Genomic DNA, 23,276 nt, shown 5'->3' with positions numbered 1-23,276 from the left:
TCTCTGCAGGGTCTGCCAAAGCTGAGAGCCTAAAAAGAATCCTGTCCAGGCTTCCTATTCTCTGAAGAAGGTGGGATGTCATTGGGTTCTGACACAATATGCAGATGACATCCCACATATTGTGTCAGAACCCAATCACTTGAGTGGGAAACGTGGGCCTGAGGACCTGGGAGAAGTAGAGGTACACTGGTACCCCCCACTGACTGTCCAGACACTTCACTATCTCCTAGGTGAAGGCACACAGAGGTGGACTGTCCTGGTCCACAGGTGCACTAGCAAGATCAGAGGTCCACACAGTTAAGGAAGCAGCTGCAGGAGGCTGCATGGAGGCTGACATGGCCCTGTGTCCTGCCAGGTGGGGAAGCAGCTATCTAAACACATGGCTGGAGTTGCCCTAGAATCTCTTCTTTCCTTTGCATGATTTGTCTGAACAATTTCTAGTGGAAATCTTTTGGATTTTATGACACTTGGCCCTTCTGTAGGACCCTTAGATTTATTTATGGGAAGAGGGTCAAGCACCCTGCTCTCTAGGCATTGAGCTCCTTGGCTGTTTATCCTCAGCCTGGGGCCTGGATTTGTTACTGGTTCCCACTTGGCCTCTGGTGGACATGGGTCATGCTCTTATTTCATCCCACTGGTGGCTTTGGTATCACTGCTGTGCAGCTGAAAATGTTGCCTGTCATGAGAAGGAGTCACAGTGTGGACCATAAGCTGCCATCTGCACTCAGAATGAATGGCAGATTTGCATTCTTCTGTACCAGTATCCACAGGTGAGATAATCCTGGGTCCTCTTAACAGAATTAAAAGTCTACTAACAATTGCTGATTTTCCTTGGATCTAGAAAGATCCTTATTCATAGCTCTTAATTCAGCTCTGGCTCAAGGTTGTTATTCCGTAGTCACCTGCATTGCAGCCTCGTGACAGATGGTTTCTGTAGGTGCTTGGCATTAGATCTTAGGAGTGATATTGGGGAAAAGCAAGGGTGCAGTCAAGGGGAAACATCACAAAGATGAGGGTAGGCACAGGAAGTGCTGGAGGACAAGGAGGGAGGGCTTCTGGACAAGCATAGAGTTTGTTGCTAAAATCTGTCAAGTTGCTTATTTACTTTGGCCAAAGAAAGAATCTTTTAGCAAAGCGATTTTTTAAATAAGAATTTCGTTTGGAAACCTCTTCATGCCAATCAAAACTGGTACCCACTGGACCTGAGAAGTCTTGTTACTTTTTTGTAAGACAAGTTTGAATGGACCATTTTGCCTAAGTCTAGTGTCCCCAAGGTGGCCACTAAAGGCCCAAGTAATGCTTGGTAGGGGACACCATAGATAGACAGGTGTGAGGATCAGGACTGTGGTCAGAGTAGTTTGGGCTGAAATTTCCAAGAAAATGAGACTTGGACAGGTAGTCCATGGGAACTGATGAGGTAAATAGGACGGTAATGCTGGCATGCCTCCAACACAGCTGTCCCAGGCCACAGGGGACAGCCTGTCTGGTTCAGCCTGTCTGGGTCAGGCTGTTGAGAAGAAGGAGCTTCATCTGGCTTCCCTGATGACAAAGAGTGATGGCAAAGAGTGTGGATGCTGGTACAGGAGAATGCAAACCTGCCATTCATTCTGTGAGTGCAGATGGCAGCTTATGGTCCACACTGTGACTCCTTCTCATGCCAGGCAACATTTTCAGCTGCACAGCAGTGATACCAAAGCCACCAGTGGGATGAAATAAGAGTATAACCCATGTCCACCAGAGGCCAAGTGGGAACCAGTAACAAATCCAGGCCCCAGGCTTGGGATGAACAACCAGGTAGCTCAATGCTCAGAGAGCAGCATGCAGACACAAGCTGAGCAACAGGCAGGGTGCCACATCTGGGTGGAAACTGGGTCCAGACATGCAGAAATGAACAAGCCTTCCAGACACAGCAGATGGAGCAGCTCTGGCCACATGTGAAGAGCTGGCTGTGGTAAGGGGTTAGCCACCTCTTGATGTGGCTGGCACTCTAAAGTAAGCTTTGTACTGAACAAGGAAGACTTTGACTTGTGTGCCCTGGTGAGGCTGCTGCACTGGAACAGTCAGTCTATCTGTCTCCCTGCAACTCACTGATAACACAGCCTTATAAATCTGGCATTTGTGGTCAGCACATGCAAGGTCCCTTCTGTCCTCTGTCCAACATGTCCTTGTGTCCCAAGCCTGACCTGACTTTGAAAGCTCTGAGACTTCCAAGCCTATCCTCCACAACCGTTCTCCATCTAGGGAGGGGCTCTGTGAGCTCTTCTGAGTGTGCATCCCTACAGGAATAAGACAGAGATGCCCCGAATCTCACAGCTGTGCTTAGCAATGTGGAGCCAACACAAGTCTTTTCTTCCCTAGGACATCATTAACTCCATGAGCAACAGCCCTGCCACCAGCAAGCCCCCGGTGACGCTGAGGCTGGTGGTCCCAGCCAGCCAGTGCGGGTCCCTGATCGGCAAGGGCGGCTCCAAGATCAAGGAGATCAGGGAGGTACCAGGACCTTCCCTCACTCAGGATCAGAGGACAGTCCCAGCAGCTGTGGTCCAGCCATCTTGTTGCTTGTCCCTTACGCAGTCTGCAAGCCCAGGCACTGGTTACTGCTAACCTGAAGCTGATGTGTGACAGGGACAGACAATCCAATAAGCAGATGATAGTGGGATGTGGGGAGCCCTGACATGTTCACAGGTCCACAGTGGCCTGGGTAGGGAGTGGCCCTGCTGGGGCTGGGCAGAGGGGTGTTCCTGGAACAAGCAGATTGTAGCACCCCAGTTCTGCAGCTCCAGGCTACATTTGGGCTCAGGTTCCCACTCCTATGAGATGCCTTCTCGGCCACCAGGGTCCACCTCCTGGAATGATGCTTGATAGTCACTCGCATCTGACTTCAGGGAATGCTGAGCCTTTCCCCTTACCCAAGGGCAGTCACCCTTTCTGGATTCTTTCTCTGTGGCCTAGAACTCCCTGCAGGAGGTAGAGTTCTTTGTGTTTAGAAAGACCATCCCCTCTTCCTGTAGACATACCTCCTCAAGTTCAGGACTTCCTGTACACATGCTCCCCAGAATAGGATAGCACCTGCCTAAGGAGTCACAGCTTCTTGAGGGGATGTGCAGAGGCAGGCATGGAGGGAAGGTATCAGGGGGGTGACACATAGGGGAGGGAGGGTGCTGACAAGGCCTCAATTTTTGTGTGCAAACTGCTCTGAACACACACCCCAAGACTGAGAGGTGCTGCCAATCCTATACATGCTGCAGCTTGCACTCTGCTTTTTCCCTTCCAACATCCCTCCTCTCCAGTCCACAGGTGCCCAGGTCCAGGTGGCCGGGGACATGCTGCCCAACTCCACAGAGCGGGCAGTGACCATCTCAGGGACACCAGACGCCATCATCCAGTGCGTCAAGCAGATCTGTGTGGTCATGCTGGAGGTACAGTCTGTGCGTCGTGAGCCAGCACACATCACCAGCCCATCTCTTGCTCAGTGCCTGGGCTCACACTGAGCATGTGGCTCCCTTGCTTGCATTATTGCAAACCTCGGGTGCCTTACTTGTCCTGAGGACTTGCATGGTTGATTGGAGCTGTGCAGGGGCATCAGAAGTGGGTGTGTACCTGGCCTCAGCTTCCCAGGATTCTGAGCAAGAGCCAGGCCGAGTGAGCAGGCACCCAGGGGCAGGGCTGCTGATGTCTCCAATTTAAATTCAGTGTATTGACACAAAGGAAGAAAATTCACAGAAGCATCAGTAAGTAGTTCTGGTCTTTGCTGAAGCTACTGATGCAATCCCATCTCAAGCCAAGAGACTCTCAAGGGTCCTTGGGCAGCCAGCCTCTACATTTCTCACAGAACTAGTCTCATTAGGCAGCTGTCTGGTCACCTGTTTTTTGTACTCAGCTTTATGTTCAAACCTTATGTTTAACTCTTTACATTTTTTTCATTGTTTTGTTTTCCCGAAATATGATATTTTATGAAGCCAAAAATAATTTTCAGAATATTCTTATTCTGCAATTTTCCTACACACTGGTCAGGGAGACAGGGTGCTGCTGCCCCAGGAGGTGGCTGAAGATCACTTGCAGAGGCCCACAGCAACTTGCACTGGCACGTGCCCCAGGAGGCAGAAACACACACCTTCTGTTAAGTGTGGCAGATACCCTCAGAATGGCAGTGAGTGGTGGCAGCAATTCCATGAGGGATACCACCTCCCTATCTCCCTGATCCAAGTGAGACTCAGCTGCTCAGGACAGAATTGTGGCCTTGTTAAATTCCCTGAGTGGGCTGTCAGCCTAATGGTGATAGGAAGATGCCAGGGCCCCTAAAAAAGGTGGGAACTGTAGCTGTGGGTCAGCATAAGAGTTACTTATTAGAACCACTTTGTCTCCTCTGGAAGGCATAAAGTATGAAACAGTAACATGCCCATACAGATGTCAGCAGTGGGTGCTGGCCTGGCAGGGATTCCTGTCACAATTCATGGAGGTTGGAAGGGAGTGACCGTCCTTACCAAGAGGAAGAGTCCTCCCTATAGACACAGTCAGGTCCGTTTGTACGTTAGAGTACTGAAAGTACAGCATAAGAGGGTTCCAAGGACCTCTTCACCATCAGAGGACTTGTAGGCTTACTTGAAGGGTACACCTTGCACCCCAAAAATCACCAGAGTAAGGGCGACCCCACCCTTGACAGATGAGCCCAGTGGGGCCTACAAAGAACACATGGGCCATATGCCCCACACAGTGCCTTCTCACCTAGCCAGGAATGACCTGTGTCCCTGGGTTCCCCCTGGGGACATTGGCAGCCTGTGCCCAGAATGTTTGTCCTCCACAAGTGGAGTATGAATTGGAAATCACAGTCAGTCAATGGAAGTTGAGGACACCATGGAGCAAGGATGACAGCCACAGCTCAGTTCAGGGCAAAGCAACAGGGCAGGACAGGAGTCAACTCTGGCTCTCAGGTATGTCTATTCTACCATAAACACTGGGTCTAGCTATGAAACCTCTGGGAGCCCCATTTACACAAAGGCACTTGGAGGCATTTGGTCAGGACCCCAGAAATGAGAAAGATGGGCCTTCCCTGAGGGCCCACTCAGAACTACCCCACCCCACAGCAAGCTCATGCAACACAGCCTGGACTCCATTGATGCTGCTGCCCACTCTGGGGCATGTCCTCCATTGCTGTGGGTTTCCGGTGAGCAGTATAGCAAACAGGCTCTTAGGCTGTGGCCCAGAGCCCCTCGCAGGTATGGGCTGTCCTTTGATGCATAGCTAATGATTCTGGCCTTGTCTTCCATAAGCAGGCCAGTGCAGTCCTAGTCTCTTTTCCCTGGGAACATGGCCATCAGAGGATGAGGTGGCTGACCAGCTCTGACAAGACAGAGGGAGTTAGATGGGAAAGGCTGGCACCTGAGAACAACGTTCACCTGAGATAACAATTCTATATTCTAGCCACAAAGTAACCAAGGAAAATTATAGGACACATCACAACTTCAGAATCTTTCATTTTGCCTCTGCAAGCTTTTTTAAAAAATGGCTCTTTTTTCAAAATTTTGAAATTGGATGTTTCTACACTTTGGTGGCAATCTCTACTGAACATTGCCACAGACCAAGCAGAGCCCTTGGAGCACTAGATATCAATTCCCGAAACGGGTTGTGCACAAGGCTCAGTGTCTTCCAGGGATTCAAGAGCATCTATCAGAGGATGCAGGCTGCATGCCTGTTGCAAAGCCACCACTGTCCCTGTCTTGTAGTGCCGTGTACATTGGGTCCTTGAGGGTTTGCACTGGGAGGAAGGGGGCTGCAACAATGAGAGCCCATCCAGGCCAGCTGTCCCTGGAAGGGTCCACAAGCAGGTGACCCACCCCAGCTGGCCTCCAAGATGGATACCCCATATTGCTGCAGAGCCACTGCATCCTGCCATGGGCAGCCACAGAGGCCAGTTGGGGCGGGTGGCAGAGTTCACGCTTGGAAGAACAAGCCATCCATCCTCCAGAGGAGATGGGTGGTGAAGATGCAGGGTGCCACCTCCTGCCTGCATGCTGCAAGGGCCGACTCATCTGCTGCCCCATGGACAGCCCCTCCCCACTCTGCTGCGGACTGTGGAACCACATCTGGAACTGGGGGTCTGTGCAGAGGGGTGGACTTGGGAAGGCGGCCTGAGGCAAGTGGCCGGCTGCTCTAACGTCTCTCTCCCTCTCCTGTCCCTTTTCCTAGTCCCCACCGAAAGGTGCCACCATTCCCTACCGCCCAAAGCCCGCCTCCACCCCTGTCATTTTTGCAGGTGGTCAGGTAAGAGCCGACCCACTCGCGGCCTCCACTGCCAACCTCAGCCTTTTACTGCAGCACCCGCCGCTGCCCGTTAGTGCACTCAGGTTTTCTCGCCTTCTCACTGCACGCCTCCCACCCCACACCGGACACAGAGCTCTCTTAGCCCACACCAGGTGGTGAGGAGGGAACAAAGACACAAGGAGACATAGGCCAGAGCTCAGAGAGGTGACTGAAAGATACCCAAGGGCCTCCCAAGTGAGGTCCCTGACCTAGACAGCAAGGATCCTCACCTCCACACTCAACTGGCTCTGCCTGGGCAACATCTGCTAGACCTTGCCCGTAAATGTCCCTGAGCATCTGAGATAGTCAGGAACAGGAGCCTTCTGGGTGACTTGATGGCTTGTGCTGGAAGCAGGGAGGACCGTCAGAATTAGAGTCCCATTTTGCCCTAAAATACATGTTCCCAGACCCCACAATGCACTCATAGCAGGCACACATGAGAAGGAATAGCTGGGCGCACTCATGAGAGCAGGGAAGGGTAGCCGGCAGGCAAGCCCCTTCATCACCCTGTGATGGCTGGGACTCCCTCCCCTACTCCTCCTTGTTTGCCTGAGAAAATGTTCCATATTTACAGTCCTGGTCCTGGTGGATTTTAGTCACCAACCTCTGCTCCCCAGAGAAGGGGGACTGGAAGATTAGGGAGGAGAGGAGCTTGTGTCTGAGGCCCATGCTGGCCTGGTAGGGAGGAGAGGCCCTTTTTAGCTATTGTCACTTGCCCATTTCAGGTCATTACAACCTGTCCACACAAATGACTTGAACACAGCCAGCCAGGGGTTGGCCCAGGAGAGCTCTGTGTCCATTCGGCCGTGATGTGTGTCTGTTCAAGGGAGAGTTGAGACAGAGGCTGCCAAAAGGTGACCCAGCTGGAGCAGAGTGAGCACAGGGTTTTACTTTATCATTAAAAGAGAAGGAAAAAGGCAAAGAAAACTTTTCCTCTTGTCTTTCTTCACAACGTAAAGGAATCTTATCAGATCTTTCAAGGTACTTGGCAGCTCTCTTATGCCCACATACCTTCACCTGTCCCCAGGTATATCCCAGTTCACAGGTCAGAAAACCAGGCACAGCAAGGAGAGGGTCTTGCCAGCCTTGGCCACTGGAGCATGGGGCTGTCCCTTCTCCCACAGTGACCTCAGGGAGCACAGCTCACACAGCCACACAGCTAAGCCCCTGCTAAACTCTGTCTACATTGATTCCCCAGATTCAAACTTCCTGGCAGGTTAGTGGACCACGTGGACTCAACTTCAGTGTTTAAACAGCCCAGTTCAAGGTGCACCGTGGCCAGCGTCACCCAGTTCCACTCACCTGTAAAGTGGGCAGTAGCAGTCACAGCAGTAAAGGTCATTGTGCCATGAGTGTCCCCTGCGGCTGTCACCAAAATGTTAGACTTTTTAGAGCCGGCTACCATGCCCTTTGTTTACTCTGGTCTGTCTAGTGGTAGCCTTGGCTGCATGGAAGATGGGCACATGAGAGTCACTTCTGTGCACAGGTAACCCAGGAAGGAGCCAAAATACAAAGTCCTAAGTGAGTCTGTAAATCAGTCCTGAGTCAGCAAAGCTCCCATGTTTCCTCTAGTGTTTAGACCCCCATGTACCCTAGAGCAGGGTGCACAAGAGTACAGTCCCCAGAGGAGGCAACCTGGGCACCCGTTGCCTTGGGCAGATCGGGTACAGACATGGAAAGTGCTCAGCATCTGACTCTGCTGACAGCCTCTCAGCACAGCCTGCAAAAGAGTGTGCAGGTGTAAGGCAAAACTGATGAAGGGAGTAAAGAACTGTTGAAACAATAGCCCGGGGTCACATGCAGGGCAGAGAGGGCAGCTGACCCCAAGTTACCCAGCAGCCTGAATGGTGGGGATAGCTTGTGTCCCTCTATTAGGTAAGACACAGGAACATGACCCTGTAGCAACATCACAAAACCTGGGGAAACAGAGGCTGGGACTCTTATCTCTTTCCCTAGGACACTGTATAATCTGATAAGATTCTTTTACTTCCCCTACCAGCAGAACAAGGCCATCCCAGACTGGGCCGAGAATAACCAGGACTATGTCTGTTTCAAGGCTGGGCTGCGGCTGGGTCCCTGTTGGATGGTCAGTTAGCCTTGAGCTCTTGAGTTTGGGTTATTTATGATGAAAATTCTTGACATATGCAAATACATTTTTAAAAAAGAAAAGAAAAAAACTGGGAGAGTCTGGGGTCCACAGACGTGACATATGGTCTCCCCTGAGATGTCCCTGTCAAGTGCTCAGGGACCCTGAGGGTGGCCACACAGTTGGGCATCACATGTCCATATCAACCAGGTGCTGGAAGCCATGTCCTCACTCCCGTGCCTCAACCCAGGCCACTGTGGTACTCCCTGAGTCGGGACAACTCTTTTGTGCTCTTCCTCTCCCTTGACTCCATGTGGTTTGTTGATTGTGTGGCTCGCCAGAGGCAGTTTAGCTGAAGTGACCTGTGGGATCCTCTGCCTCTCCTGGGGCTCTAGAGCAAGGCTGGGCAGGGATAGGGGTGGGTAGTTGCTTCAGTTGGCTCAGTCACAGATTTGAAGCAAGGGAAACAAACCAAATGAACCTCGGGGACCTCACACACTGGCCCTTTGGGATGGATGCCTCCCATCTTCAGGGCTGTCACTGAAGATTTGATAAGAAAGATGATAGATTGGGTCAGTTCTGTGACACATTTAGATCCATTTCTTAATCTGCTGTGGCAAAACTGGTTTTGGTCACCTGTCACAATGGATCTGAGTACAGCTGCTTTTCTGTTTGGATGTCTTGGGTAAATATTTCCCAAAAGCATTTACTCTGATGGCTGCTTAATAATCAGCAGGCCTCTTCCTGGGAAGTCAAACGGATCATCCTTAGTTTTTTTTTTTTTTTCTTTCAGAAAAGTTGGAGGGTGAGTGTCAGGAGCACCCAGGCCCACTGGCCACCCAGCTTTCCAAAGCTTAGGGAGGGCACAGCTTCCTGAGTCTCACTGATCTGTTTGTAACTCAGGTTTCCCAGTCCCTGGTAGGGTTGGCCCCTGTTCTACACAATAACAGCAGCTAGATATGCACATTAAGTGCACCAGAGTGTCTTTGTCATGCAGAGGAGGGTTACCAGTAGGTGACAAGCCAAGGTCCCACCACATCATGGATCTGAAGGTCTCTCTCTCTCTCTCTCTTTTTCCAGGCCTACACTATCCAGGGACAGTATGCCATCCCCCACCCGGATGTGAGTTTTCACTCTGTCTCCCTTCCTCCCTTCTCTCATTATTGTGTACCTACCTGCATGCTGCTGTTAAATGCTACTAATATTAATATTATACAATAATATTAATCAGTTTTCTTGGTACCCCTGACCTATGTTGTATCCATATGACCTTGAATAACCTTTTAACCTCCTAGCACTAATTCTGCTTGTGTTGAGGACTTGGCCTGATGAAAAATTGTTTTTGTTGCTGCAGTCCAGGATTTCTCTCCCACACATGAGTCTCAGACTTGCAGACAGCTCTGTTCCCCTCCCCTCAGTAACATAGGTGCCACGTGCCAGGCTGGCAGGGAGGAGCCATCCACCTGTTGCCAGGATGTATTTCGTGCTTTGCCATTACCTAAAAAAAGTTATCAAACCAGCCTTCTGAGATGCCCAGGAAGAGCATGTAAGCACTTGGGAAAGCTAAACTCTCCCCTTCGGAGCCCAAACTGAAGCATGGAGTCTACTCATGTACAGAGACCCAAGTGTTAATAGCCAGCAGACCCATATTTTCCTTCCAGAGTTAGTGAGATGCTACACAGGGACTTGGGAGTCCCAGGGCTCCTGCCTAGACTTCTAGAACTGGGCCTGTCACGCTGCCCTGTGACCAGAGTCTACTCAGAAATCTCCTGGCAGCATGACATTTTGATGTGCAATCTGTGTTGGAGGATAAAGACTCCTAAAGAAGCCTATGGAGAAGAGAGTCCTAGTCTGCACTTAACCTATATCCAGTAGCTCTCCTGTGGAGACCTGGGTGCAGAGGGACAACAGGTGGCATTCAGGCTATGGGAGCTCCAAGCTTGGGGGGTTGGGGGCAAGAGAGAAAATGTGGCAGCTCTGAGCAGAAGGCATTCTTGAGAGAGTCTTTAGAGACCCTGGGCAATGGGACTATGCTAGGAAGTGTTAGGAAAACAGGAGCCAGGGAAGGTAGAGGAGAGAAGGAAAAAGATTGCTAGCCAGCTGGGAAGCCACAGTGCCTTACAAGGTAGTCCTAAGGTATCTCTTCTTAACCTGTTTTGAACACTTGCTTTATGTGCTGCTCTCTGACCTCAGAGAGAACCCAAGGCCTGGCCAGGGAGGTGGCTGCTCACGGAGCCAGCTAGGCCCACCAGACTCCTGTAGACCCTTTACAAGATAGAGACGCTCACCTATATGATTTGCATGCAGGGCAGGAAAGAGTTTAAGAATTAACTCACACTATTGAAATATTAATTCAATTTATTGTCATTGCAAGGAAATTCTCTAGTGGAAAACAAATACTGTTTCTCATTTTAATAAAGCAACATACAGTCAAATGGCAGAGAAACACAAATGGGAAAAGTCCTTCCTACACACCTACACCCAAAGGCCATGTGGACGGCTCCTGGTTTTAGACCTGGAGACACTTCTGAGACTGAATCAACAGCACTTCGCTCTCAGGTCATTATCATAGACATCTACCAGTAGCCACCTGGTGCCTACCCACCATGTTCCCCTGACCAGAACATACCACAAGGACCTCTCTTGGCCTGCCCTTGGCTGGCAGTGCTGAGTGCAAGCAGAGTATGTGCACTGCAACTTCCAGGATGACCCAGGCTTCTTGTGCTGCCTGGAAGGGTGACCCCATGCACGTAGAATGCAGAGGCAGACTCAAAAGCCTGGCTGTTGGAGATTGGTGAAGCTCTAGAACTCAAAGGGCACCATTTGGCACCCGATAAGCGGCCAATAACAGATGAGGTTAGGGTTTATCTGTCTTTTCTCCAGACAGTGATCAGACGTTCAGACTGCAAGGATTGATTAGCAAATGCCCTGTGGATTTTCTGTGGCGGAGGAATCTAAGCTCTCACTGCTCCTCCTGAGGCACAAAACATGGATCATGGCGTCTCTAGAAGCATGGTTGGGTCTGAGGTTTGCAAAGGCTGTGGTACAGGCACAGGTTGTTAGCATGTTGCTTCGTTTCTGTGTTGATGGGTTGTTTTTCTTTCCCATATGTCTCTTCTCAGTATCTCTAATGGGCAGTATAAAGATTTTTTTCATGTTAGTTTAAGCTAATGTACACCTGACTCTTAAAATTGCTTCTTGTGGATGGTGAGGTTTGAACAACTTGGTGCTCTGATGTGTCCCTTCAAAACCTAATCACAGAGGTGTTAGGAGGTGGGGCTCTGCTAGGTAATTAGGTCTTGAGGGCTTCACCTCACGAGTGGGATTTCAGGAGCTGCCACCCCCTTCTGTCTGCCACAATATAAGGACACAGTGTTCACGGTGCTGTCTTGGAAGAAGATGGGCCTTCAACCAGACAGAGAACCTACTGGCAGCTTGATCTTGGACTTCCAGCCTCCTTAACTGTGAGCAGTAAATTCATGGTGTTTATAAATTATCCAGTCTAAGGTATTTTGTTAGAGAAGCAGGTTTGGACCACACCTTAGTTATTTATCTTGAGAAGGATTTCTGTGGAAGTCATCCTGGTGTTTTTTGTTGTTGTTGTTGTTGTTTTGGCAGTACTCAGGGCCTCACACTTGTTAGGCAGGCACTCTTACCACTTGAGCTACTCCACCAGTCCTGTTTTATGTTGGGTATTTTCAAGATAGGGTCTTGTGAACTGAACTATTTGCCTGGGTGGCCTCGAGCCACTGCCTTCCAAGTAGCTAATATTATAGGTGTGAGCCACCAGTGCCCAGCTCATCATGTTTTATAGTAAAACCGTGTGATTTGTGAGCAAGTCGTGACACTTCCAAAAGTGCCTTTCTTGCAGGCACATAAAACTGAAGACTTGGGCAGTCACTCAAATAATCCATATAAGACAAAAGTAAAATTATTGTTAGTGACATAGATGATGACAGCCTAGGATACAATTTTTAGCTGAACTTAGTACTTAATAGGAATTGGAGGGCAGCAGTACTGGGGTTTGAACTCAGGGCCTTGTACTTGTTAGGTAGGTACTGTACCACTTGAATTCCTACCTTCAGCCCAGTAGGAATTTTAAAAGCTTCAATTTCTTAGAACGCAAATACAGTTATAGGAAATGTTCATTGTTTTGTTGGTATAATTAAGTACAGAGTTCATGTCAACCAAAGTGGTTGACACACACTCACACTTGTATATGTAAGTGTATGTATATGTATACATCTTGCAGCAGCTTAATTCCTTACTTGAATATGCAGGCCATAAATCAGACACATAAACACATAAACTATCGGGAGATTCTTCGCTTAGATCTCATTATCTAGAATGAGAATATGCATGTTTCCCACACCTAATTTTAAGCAATGCTTTTGAGCTGGCACTTGTTTAGAATCATCAACACTGCCCACCCTCAGTTGTTTCCAGTTAACCACACACCACTTGTGCTAATCTACCCAAATCCTCTGGGCACCTCTTGAGCTCTCACAGTTCAGGCATTATGAAGAGGCATGAAGTGCTGCTAGACGGCTGAAAGAACCTGGAACCATGCCCTCAGCAGCCTGGGAAAGTGTCCATACTACTTCACATCCAGGTCTCTGGGATGATCACTCAGCAGCTTGAGAAGGTATCCATGTATCCTCATGTCCAGGTCTCTGGGATGACCACTTAGCAGCCTGGCAAGTGTTCACGTACCTCCACATCCCACCAGCAGGGTGAAGGTGTCCTTCCTACTGATAGTGGTCACCAGCTGACACCATCCCTCCTTGGTTCTGAGCCTCTGTTCTGCCCCAGATCCTGGAGCAGGAGTGCTAAAGAGGCTTCTCCTGGTTCCACATGCCACCAGGCAAAGTTGCAACAACTGTACCTCACAGAAGAGGAGGCCCAGGGTACCCCTCTGCTAACAAGAGTACAGCCTTTCCTCCCCTCCTACCTGCCCTCTCGGTCAAAGGAATAAAGCAAGGGCCCGCTCCTGCTGAACTGTTCAGTGACATGACTCTGGCACCCTTCCTTCACCTGCCTCTTCTGAGCAGGCTCTGCCTCATGTGTGACTTGTTTGCATATGAAATCACTGGTAAAGAGGACTGACAGAAGAATGTGCATCCCAGTGGAGTTCCAGGAAACACTAGGATAGAGTGGGACACTTAAAGATACAACCTAGAATTTTCCAAAATTAATAGGAGAAACCAATTCTCAGATTCAGACAGCCCAACAAATTCTAAACAGGATAAACAAAAATTCATCTTAGAAATACCAAAATAAAACTGTATAACACCAAAGACCAAAGTTACCAGGGAGAATAAAAATATTATAAAGGTACCAGGTGTAGTCATACACCTCTGTAATCCCAGCTCTCAGGAGGCTGAGGCAAGAGGACCTTGAGTTTGAGGCCAGTCTGGGCTACATAGTAAGACCCTGTGTCAAAAAAAAACAAAAAAGATTACAAAGGAATAACAGAAATTCAGTTGACTTCTCACTAGCAACAATAGCAGCCAGAAGATATTGATATAGTAAAAGAAAATGACTGCCAGGCTGGGTGTGGTGGCTCATGTATGTAATCCTAGCTACTCGGAAGCAGAGATTGGGAAGATTGTGGTTTCAGGCCAGCTCTGAAAACAGCAAGACCCCATTTTAGCCAATAAAAAGCTGGGCACGGTGGCACATGCCTGTCATCCCAACTACACAGGAAGCATATGCAGGTGTATCCAGGCCAGAGTGGCTCAAATGGTACAGGCCCTGAGTTCAAAAAAAAAAGAAAGAAAGAAAGAAACGAGCGCAGGTGGCTCACACCTGTAATCCTAGCTACTCAGGAGGTAGAGATCAAGAGAGTTGTTGTTTGAAGCCAGCCCAGGCAAATATTTCACAAGACCCTATCTTGAAAAAAACCCTTCACAAAAATAGAGCTGGTGGAGTGGCTCAAGGTGAAGGCCCTGAGTTCTAGCTCCCATTCTGAAAAAAAGAAAAAAAAAAGGAAGGAAGGAAGGAAAATTATTATCATCATAAAATTCTACATTGAGAGAATCCACCAAGGTCTTAAATTTGTAGACAATAGCAAAGACCAACAGGTTCACAGTAAATGACCTTGTAATGGATGCCCTTTAAGAAGGAAAATTTTTTCAGAACAAGTCTGAACTTGTAAGAAGGAATGGTGAACAAAAAAAAATGGTAGGCATTTGGGAAAATAAACACAAACATAATGTGTGAAATCACTATCAATGTTCTCTAATTGATGGGATTCACATAACAACCAGTGGACAGAAATAGTACACATAAGATTAGGGTGTGGGTGTAGGAGATTAAAACATTGGGTGGGTCATTGTATCCCTCCACTAGATGGCAAATGTATGGGATTTAAACCCTCAATACATGTGTTAAAATTTCAAAGTGACCACCACTAGTGTTTGTAGCAGTACAGAGGAGAAAATGAGTGAACAAAAGAAAAACAGGACAATTAGAAAGCAGAAAAAAAGATGGCAGAAATTAATCTAAATGTATGGGTAACTATGGTCAAAGTAAATTTTCCAGCTACAAACAAAGGCTATCAGACTGTATTTTTTTTTCATAAAAGCTAAACAGACAAGCAAACTACAAAAACAGAGGAATTGTAATTTTTTTTATTTCAAGAGACACACCTAAAGCATTAGGATTCTCAAAATCAAAAGACTGGAAACAGGTATGTTAGGAAAATATGAACCAAAAGAAACCTGGTGGAGAATTTGACAGACATCGTTCCATAGGTGAGTGAGTGAGTGGTACAACTGACTTGTTGAACAGTATACCCAACACAGCTGTATAATTCCTAGAAACAGTTATAAAACTTGATCAAGTCTGTCTCTTTCAAAACTTGGAATCATAGAGGCTATACTTTCTTATCACAGATTAGTTTAAAATAATTAATGAAAAAGTGATTTTTTAAAAACTTGCCTTTATTGAAAGTTAAAGAAGACCAAAAGATCAAACTAAATGGGGAGACATACCATATCCATGGATAGAAACTCTTGAGTATCACAAAGATGTCAGCTCTTTCCAAATTGATGTGCAAATGCAATACATTTCCAATCCAAATCCTAAAAAAGCTTTTTAAAGAAGTTAACATGCTGTTTTAAATTTATATGGAAAAGCGTAGGTCAAGAATCAAGATACCCGTCAGAAAAAGAGGGAGATTTGTAACTGAGACAGTATAGCATGGATGCAGGAGAGACAACAGAGCAGTAGATGAGATGGCTAGTTTCTAGACAGAGAGCCCAGGGTCTGAGCTGCATAGGTAAGCAGACCTGCTCTCAGTGACCCCAATAGAGATGGGAACATCCACAAGTGATGCCAAACATGAAACATCCCAGGAGAAAGTGGGGGCATTTATGAGAATCAAAAGTCATACTTCTATATCCAGACCACCAGGTCAAGAAAAATGTGGCAAGTTTAAAAGAAAAGATAGGAGAACGTACTTCTGTTCTTGAGTCAGGGAAGTATTTTGTAAAGAAAACACAAGCACAGACCAAAAAGGAAAATGTTCATGAATTTTGCCACATTATAGTTTTATAATTCTGCTTCTCAAAAGACAGGAAAGGTCTGTGCAGTGCAACTACTGAAATAGGATCAGTGTCTGAACCACAAGGAGCCATGGTGAGTTAGCAGCAACCAGGATAGTAAGAAAATTGGGCAAAAGATACCTGTAAGCATTTCCCAGGAGTGGAAATGCAAGAGCAGGTAGAGTCCCTGGGGAACTTCCAGGTTTAGGAGTAGTCATGCTTTCTTGGGCAGTTCTCTGTGATGATTCATTGAGCTTCATTCTTACAGCTGCTTATAGTTTTAAGGCATGTTTATATTTTGTATTCTGGCACAACGTTAAATGGAAAGAGAGTCACAGGGAATTTCTGTGGTGTGGTGCCTTCCCTCCCTTTCTCCATTCCTATCTGCTGCCTTCCTTCCTTTTCTTGCTCCATCCTGTATCCCTTCCCTCCTGATGATTTGGAGGCACTGGAGCCAAAATTCATTTTTTTTTAAGTGACAATTTTCTCAAAATGTGGAAGACCCTTCAGCACATAGTTCTGGTCCCTCCTTTAAAAAATATGGAAATTGAGTCCCAAAGAAGTGAACCAGCTTGATCAAAGCAGGACCAAGCCAAGAAGAGAAGGATGCCAGCTGAGCTCTACCCACCCAGCCTCCTAGCACTGCTACCCGCTGGCCTAGTCCTGTCCCTGTGACATACTTTACATTCATGGGTTGGGGGCATTTATTTGCTAGTGTGGGCATTTCACAAAAAGCAGAAAGTGTGTTGAGATAGGAGGAGCTATAGTTGTAGAATTGCTGAGCTTGTGAACATCAGCATCTGGACACAAGAGGAGCCAGTCACTTTGTTTCCTGTCACCCACTGGCCATAGGCTCTGGAACCAGCCCAGGTGGGTGAACATCACCATGTAACCAGTAGGAGGTGAGGCCACGGAGCCTGTGGGCAGCAGGGATGGGAAAGCCCCTGGAAGCTCATAGTCATTGCTAACCACACTAACATGTAGGCAGCCCCCATCCTGTCACCCTGGGACCCCATTTTATCGATAAGGGAGTGGCAGCCTAAAGAGACTAGAGTGCCTGTCTCCATACAGCTAGTCCACACGGACTGATGGTCCGGTACCCCATTTCCTTCCTTATCATGTCCTCTGCCATTCTGACCTGCAAACACAGTCTTTAGGCATGCAGGGGCAAAGGAGAGGGCCCTGTGCCCTCAGGAGCCTGGCATCGTAGCTAATGGACAGTAGAGCAGAGGAACAGTGCACAGGAGTGGAGCACAGCTATCAGGAGACCCCAGGCTTGCAGGTATCTGCACAGGTCACTATGCCTGGCGCCTCCCCAAGGCTCACTATGGCTAGGCTCCTAGACATGCTCTTCTGGCCTTTGTCACGCATATCCACTTACTAAATTTAACATGCCCATCAATGTGAGTCACAGGGCAGATACAGATGTTGGCCGTGAGGGAACCAGGTGTTATTTGCCTAGGGCCAACAGTTGGGGTTATGTGATGTGCCAGCCAGCAGCTATACCATTAGCCTTCCAGGCCCTACTCTGGCCTTGTCACACATCACCTCTAGAGGGTACCGAAGAGCTAAAATTGACCCCAGTCACCATATCCCCTAACCTGAGCTGCTCTGGACATCCTAGTCAAGTCTAGGACACAGCCAGGTCTCCTCTAAGCAGGCTCAGCCTGAGTGCCCAAACTTAGGACAGCCAAGAAGCTGGGGGCCTGCAAGAGGGGTAGAGCTGCTTTTAAGAGGTGCCCATTGTTCTCACCATCTTCTTGAGGAAAGGAGGGAGCCAGACATAGGAAAAGTCAGGCCAGGGAGTTCGGCTTTCCCTGCAGCCACAAATATCCCACAGCCTCAGGGCTTATCCCAGAGGCCACAAGCCTATCCAACTTGTGATGGGACACCATCCTGTGAAAGAAGAGGTCAGGTGACCAGCCAGCACCCCAAAAGCTGTCCAGCCCCACCCGACTCAGGGCTGTCAGGAGAGACCAGGCAGAGGCGTCCCCTCCTCGCCTCATGGTGCTGGGGCCTTGGAAGGAGCATTTATCTCAGCTCTGGGCTGACTTCCTGGTGACTCCTATACCTGAGAGGAGTCTCTGTTGACAACTCTGAGCCAGAGGCTCTGGGGTAGAAGGATTCTGAGCATTCTGCCTGCCCATTTGTCTTAAAGTGTCGCCAGATATGGCCACATTTACCTTTCTCTTCTGTTTATACCCTTTATCTAAGAAGCAAGGCTCAGATAAAATGACAAGAGAAACCATACATCAAACCCGCCTTAAGATGCCTTATGGCTGCTGGTGGCCAAGGAGTGGCCTACAGGACAGCATTGGGTATAGGCAAGGCTGCCTCCGCATGAGAGCCTTCACCATCAGGTCCATTGGGTGGTCTCTCCCCAGGCCACCTTGTCTGCAGTGAAGCCTATGGGCCAGGAGGTGAGCAAGGCCTGCCGTGGGACTGGGGCCAGTGCAAGGTTTGAGGACCTGCCTCTCTGGACCCCGTAGGTGCTAGCATGAATCTGCCATGCTCTTACAAACCCATCTGGTCCTGCTTCATATTCTTCAGACACCCCTCCCAGAGCTCCCAACCCCTATGAGCCTCCCCTCTCTACTGGCCTGGTGAGGGGCAGGCATGACTGACTCAGGCCCCTCAGTTGCTGACAGCCAGGTTCACCCAGGCCAAGTCCTTGAGTCCTGCTACAGCGTCTGCCATGTGTCCGCATGGCCCCTCTAACCTATCTGTGCAAAGTTCTGTTACTGCCGTTTGTAACTTGGTATGACTTGTATTCAATGACAATAACCTTCTTAGCTCTCATGTCCCTCCTACCCCCAGCAGTTGACCAAGCTCCACCAGCTGGCCATGCAGCAAACCCCCTTTCCTCCCCTCGGACAGACCAACCCCGCTTTCCCCGGTACGTACCCAGCTGCCCTTTTCTGACCTTCTCTTCTTACCTGGGGACTTTCTCTTTCTGAACTAGTAACTGCAGTGAGTAGCACAGGTGCAGTCAAATCTGTGAATGCCAAATCGTGCAGTGTTTACACAGTGGCTGCATGTGGCAAGGCCAGGCAGGGTCAGCCTGTCTCCATTATGGGCTAGTTTATCTTGCCCTTCGAGGATCTGTGTTTGCATAGCAGTACTTTAAGCTGCCCACAGGCCATCCTGGGCAGTGCTTCCTGCACAGGCTTCCACACAGCCAACCCTAGAGCTCATCCTCTCCTGAAGCAAGTGCTCTGACAGCAGCTGTGGCTGCTCTTCCCAGGGATGGCCTCAGGCCTGTGGCTAGCCATGGCCTGCCCTGGCATCTGCAGTAGGCATTCCTCCCACAGAGGTTGAGCCGCCTGGTGGCTGTGATCAGTGAGATCCCACCAGACATGCACGTTGGCTGTGCGTGGGCCAGTCATATTTTGAGCTTCCCTAGTTGAAGGGACGTTGCTTATCTCCTTGAGGGCAAAACATTAAACCTGTCTCTTCTTTGCTCTCCAGGAGAAAAGCTGCCTTTACACTCCTCCGAAGAAGCTCAAAATCTGATGGGCCAGTCGTCAGGTAAAACAGACCACAGTGCTGGGGAGCAGGCCAGGGGTTGTGTGCAGAGGAGGAGGGTCACCCATACCTTGGGACAGTTGTGTCCAGCACCCATGTCGGCACTGGCAGCTTCTCATAGTTCAGTCTGTGGAAGAGATTGGGGCTCCACCCAGGAGCCAGGTGGCAGGTCTGTCCTGCTGGTAGTGGTCGGCAAGTTTAAGCGTGCACAGTGTACAGCCGCTCCGTGATGTCTCAGATGGCCTAGGCAGGGTGTCACTGGCTCTTATGATGGTAAGCATGCAGGAGCATATAGTGAAGACAGAACCACTGAGACTGTGATGCAGCCTGTGCTTTCTAAAGATGTGTTTCCTTAGAAACAGGAGCAAAGCTTAGGAGGAGGGGGGTCTGTGCTGTGTCCCCATGTCCTTCCCATCTGCATTTAATTGCTTATTCCCAGGACACTGCAGGTTGCTGTGTGGACTGTGGAGTCTGTGACTAAGGGCACAAAGGACAGTTGGGAAGCAAAGCAAAGCCCTTGGAGAAGCTATGAGCTGTGACGAGAGAGTTCCTTGGGTCCCTGTGAGGGAAATGCTGTGCATTTTCCACTTGTGTAGGCCATATGTGCACACGCCAGCACTGCAGCTTTCTGTCTGCCAGGATGTCACCCTGTAATAATCCTCTCCACATGGAGATTCAAGGAGAATTTCATGCATACATGCACACACACACAATCATACATGCATACACACAATACACACACAATCCAGCACAATAGCAGATGAAGAGAGAGTGTGCGAGGAGAGATACGGGCTGTGGCCACCAGGTGCTGACATAGGATGCTTTTCTGCTGTGCCAGCTATAGGATGAAGCACTCGCCACAGAGCACGTAGTTCAAGTAGACCTGTCCTTAAACTATCCACTTACTTCAGTGCCTCTTAAAATTATTTTCATGCTCTCCTTCCTGAATCCAAGCATGCCAAGTCCAGCAGGTGCAACTGTTGCTCTGGACTCAGTCAGGACTGAGAAGAGCACTGAAATGACATTTCAGAAGTCTGCATTCATGGAGTGTATATAGACAGTTAAATAACCAAATAACTTGCATTTAAAAGATTATCATTAAAAGAGAATATGGAATAGAAACTCCAGATTTACATGCACAAAAGAAAAATAACAGAATTGGGACTGGATTGATTCATTCAGCATCTGCCACCTGGATCCTAATGTATCAAACATCTGCCCTCAAGGCCACTCTCTGACAGTAAGCATGTTGACCACTGAGACAAGATAATGAGCAGGCCACCCACCCATTGGCCTGGGGAAGTAAGAGGCACTGTGAGGTAGAGCACATTGAGGCTGTTTTGAGGGACCCCTCAGGGCTGTGTGGAGAGAAAACCATCAAGAGCATGGAGTCCTAGCCAAACTGCAATTCTGATATGAGAGGCCTTGTGGGGTCCAGGAGAAACAAGAGCAGAGCTCCACTTTAGACTTGTGGTTGAGCTGAATCTTGTTGAAGAAATGAGGATGTGGAGTACATAGAGTGCACTGCTCTAGAGGGGCAGCCATGGTGGCTTCTGTCTCAGTGGCCCATGACTGTATTGTCACTATTTCTGAGGCAGGAAAGAGTTTGCACTTGGATTCTGAGAAGCTATCCATTATCTGGTGGTATAAGTTGAGACTTGCAAAGATGAAAACCTGGGCCTGGCCTAGTGCAGGCTGTAATCCCAGCACCCAGGATGCTGAGGCAGGAGGATCTCAAGTTCCAGGCCAGCCTGGCTAGACAGTGAGACCCTGTCTCCGAGAGAGAGAGAGAGAGAGAGAGGGAGAGGGGGACAGAGGAGAGAGAGACAGAGAGAAGAAAACCTGGGCTCCTTATTATTCAATGTCAGAAGGAAATCTATACAGAAATAACAATCCTTCCTTGGGTCTAGCAGTTCATCTTGACTCAGCAAAGGTATCAGGGCTCCTTACTCCAAACTGGAAGAACTAAGCAGTGGGCCTCAGCTGTCCCACTCCGTCATTGGACAGTTTAGATCAGAAGTAGAATAAATAGCACTACCACCTGGCCACCACTGCCAACATCCTGCAGCAGGGTGATGTGGGCCACAGACCCACACTTAGCATCAGCATCACCCTGCAGAGACTTGAGATCCTGTGAATGTCCCCCCCAGGCCCAAGACCCACCTGGGAGTCTGTGCGTGGTGTCATAAGAGATTGTATAAGCACAGCAGGAGTGAAATCATAGCTCAGAAGGAAAAAGTGTAACACTCTTATGTTTGAGTTTTCTTTTCTTTTTGAGAGAAGTAGGAATTTAGGAGGTCAGGTTGCAGTGTGGGCATGGGAGCTCCCAGGGCACTGGGCCGTAGGCTGCACCGGTCCTCCCCCTCAGCCAGCCCAGGGGAGTGTCGACCAGGCTTCAGGTGTGACTGTGAGCAGCCTTCCAACCAGCCTAACTATGCCCCCTTGGTGTACCCAGGTCTGGATGCCAGCTCCCCGGCCAGCACTCATGAGCTCACCATTCCCAATGATGTGAGTATGCCCCTATCCTTGCATGGGAAGGTGACTGTTGCACACTAGCCTATGACACCCTCATGGCTCAGCCTCCACTGTTTGATATATTTCTTAGGCTAATGGTCTAATGCCCATAAGATAGCAAACAAGATTTTACATGCCAAGATAGCAAACAAGAAGGGGGGACTGGGGACCTGAGGCTTAATCAGAAGTCAGGTGCCAAGGCTGGACCCAGAGCATATGCTCCAGGGTCCTGGAAAACAGGGGCACGGGAGGGTTCTGCCACACTGCTGCCCAGAAGCCCAGACCCCTCCTGATCTGGGATTTTCTGTGAGGTGGCTCCAACAGACCTAAAGTTGGTTGGATGTTAATAGATTTATCTGGATTCCTGAATCTAGTACCCATCAGTCTGTTCATCCCCTCAGGAGGCTACATGTTGTGGCTTTACAAGATCCCCTTAGCACTCTTAGTCCCTTTGGGCTGGGCAGACTTAAGAGCAGGGAGGACCATTCTCTGAAACAATGGATTATCCCCAGACCAAGAGACCATGGAGGGTATGAGCTGTATCCTTCCTTGAGTGTCGCTGCCAGGTTAGCCTGGTCCCTATGTGGGCCATGCAGGAACTGTCCCCCTTCCCAGCTTATGTGTTCAGGGGCCTTCTTTGCCCTAGAGCTGGATTTCAGGAACCTTTGCTACTCTGCCTCTTGTACCAGCCAGGCAGGAAAATGGAGCCCTTCCTCCCTTACTTCCTCTGTGTAAGCAAACCATAGGAAGCACATATTTTGGAGTTCAAGGGGATCCCCAGTTTCAAGTGTGGGTGGCAGACAGTGGGGCAGGAGGACAGGAGGCCAGAGAGAGCAAGCAGGCCAGCAGAAAGACCATGAGGCCACCAGGCTAGTGCCTCTAACCTGCACCACGTTGGCTAGAGGCTGGGCTTCTGCACAAGTGACCTCCTTCTATCCTGCTGCTAGGCAGGCACAGGTTCCCTCCCCAGTCTGTGTAGGGATGTATAGGACACTCTCTCCAGGTGGCACCATTGTCCCACCACCAGCTCCCAGGAGCATTTCTGAGGCCCCAACATGACAGGCCCCAGTAAAGAACCACCTTCCTGGATGTGGGGTCACACCACCTGCCCCTGCTTCACAGAACAAGAGGTTGTTGGCTTTGTACACCCCCTTCACAATGGTTTCTCTAGCATGTGGACTCCCACAGCCTCCAGAGTCTTTTTACCCAAGAGATAAAATGCCAGGTTAGGCTTCTCATAGAGTGCTCACCCGAATCACTTTCTCACCAAATCCAGGAAACGCACTCTTAACCCAAGCATTCAT

General features: G+C 49.1%; 1 protein-coding gene across 9 annotated transcripts in view; it reads left to right on the top strand.

The window, feature by feature from the left end:
• The window catches only part of Pcbp3 (poly(rC) binding protein 3), a 243,203-nt gene that overhangs the window by 210,835 nt on the left and 9,092 nt on the right, over nt 1-23,276 (top strand). For 2 of the 9 annotated variants that reach the window (XM_074072463.1, XM_074072469.1), the window contains 7 exons: nt 2,359-2,490; nt 3,291-3,419; nt 6,187-6,330; nt 9,467-9,508; nt 18,751-18,829; nt 19,402-19,461; nt 21,914-21,966. In XM_074072463.1, the coding sequence (XP_073928564.1) occupies nt 2,359-2,490; nt 3,291-3,419; nt 6,187-6,330; nt 9,467-9,508; nt 18,751-18,829; nt 19,402-19,461; nt 21,914-21,966 (639 nt within the window). The remainder of the gene's footprint in view (nt 1-2,358; nt 2,491-3,290; nt 3,420-6,186; nt 6,331-9,466; nt 9,509-18,750; nt 18,830-19,401; nt 19,462-21,913; nt 21,967-23,276) is intronic. The other 7 variants (XM_074072468.1, XM_074072467.1, XM_074072464.1 and 4 more) reach the window with 7 other exon arrangements.

Source organism: Castor canadensis, chromosome 5, assembly GCF_047511655.1.
Source record: "Castor canadensis chromosome 5, mCasCan1.hap1v2, whole genome shotgun sequence".
NCBI lineage: Eukaryota > Metazoa > Chordata > Mammalia > Rodentia > Castoridae > Castor > Castor canadensis.
The sequence above is the reverse complement of the archived record's forward strand: the minus strand, read 5'-3'. Positions and strand labels throughout refer to the sequence as shown.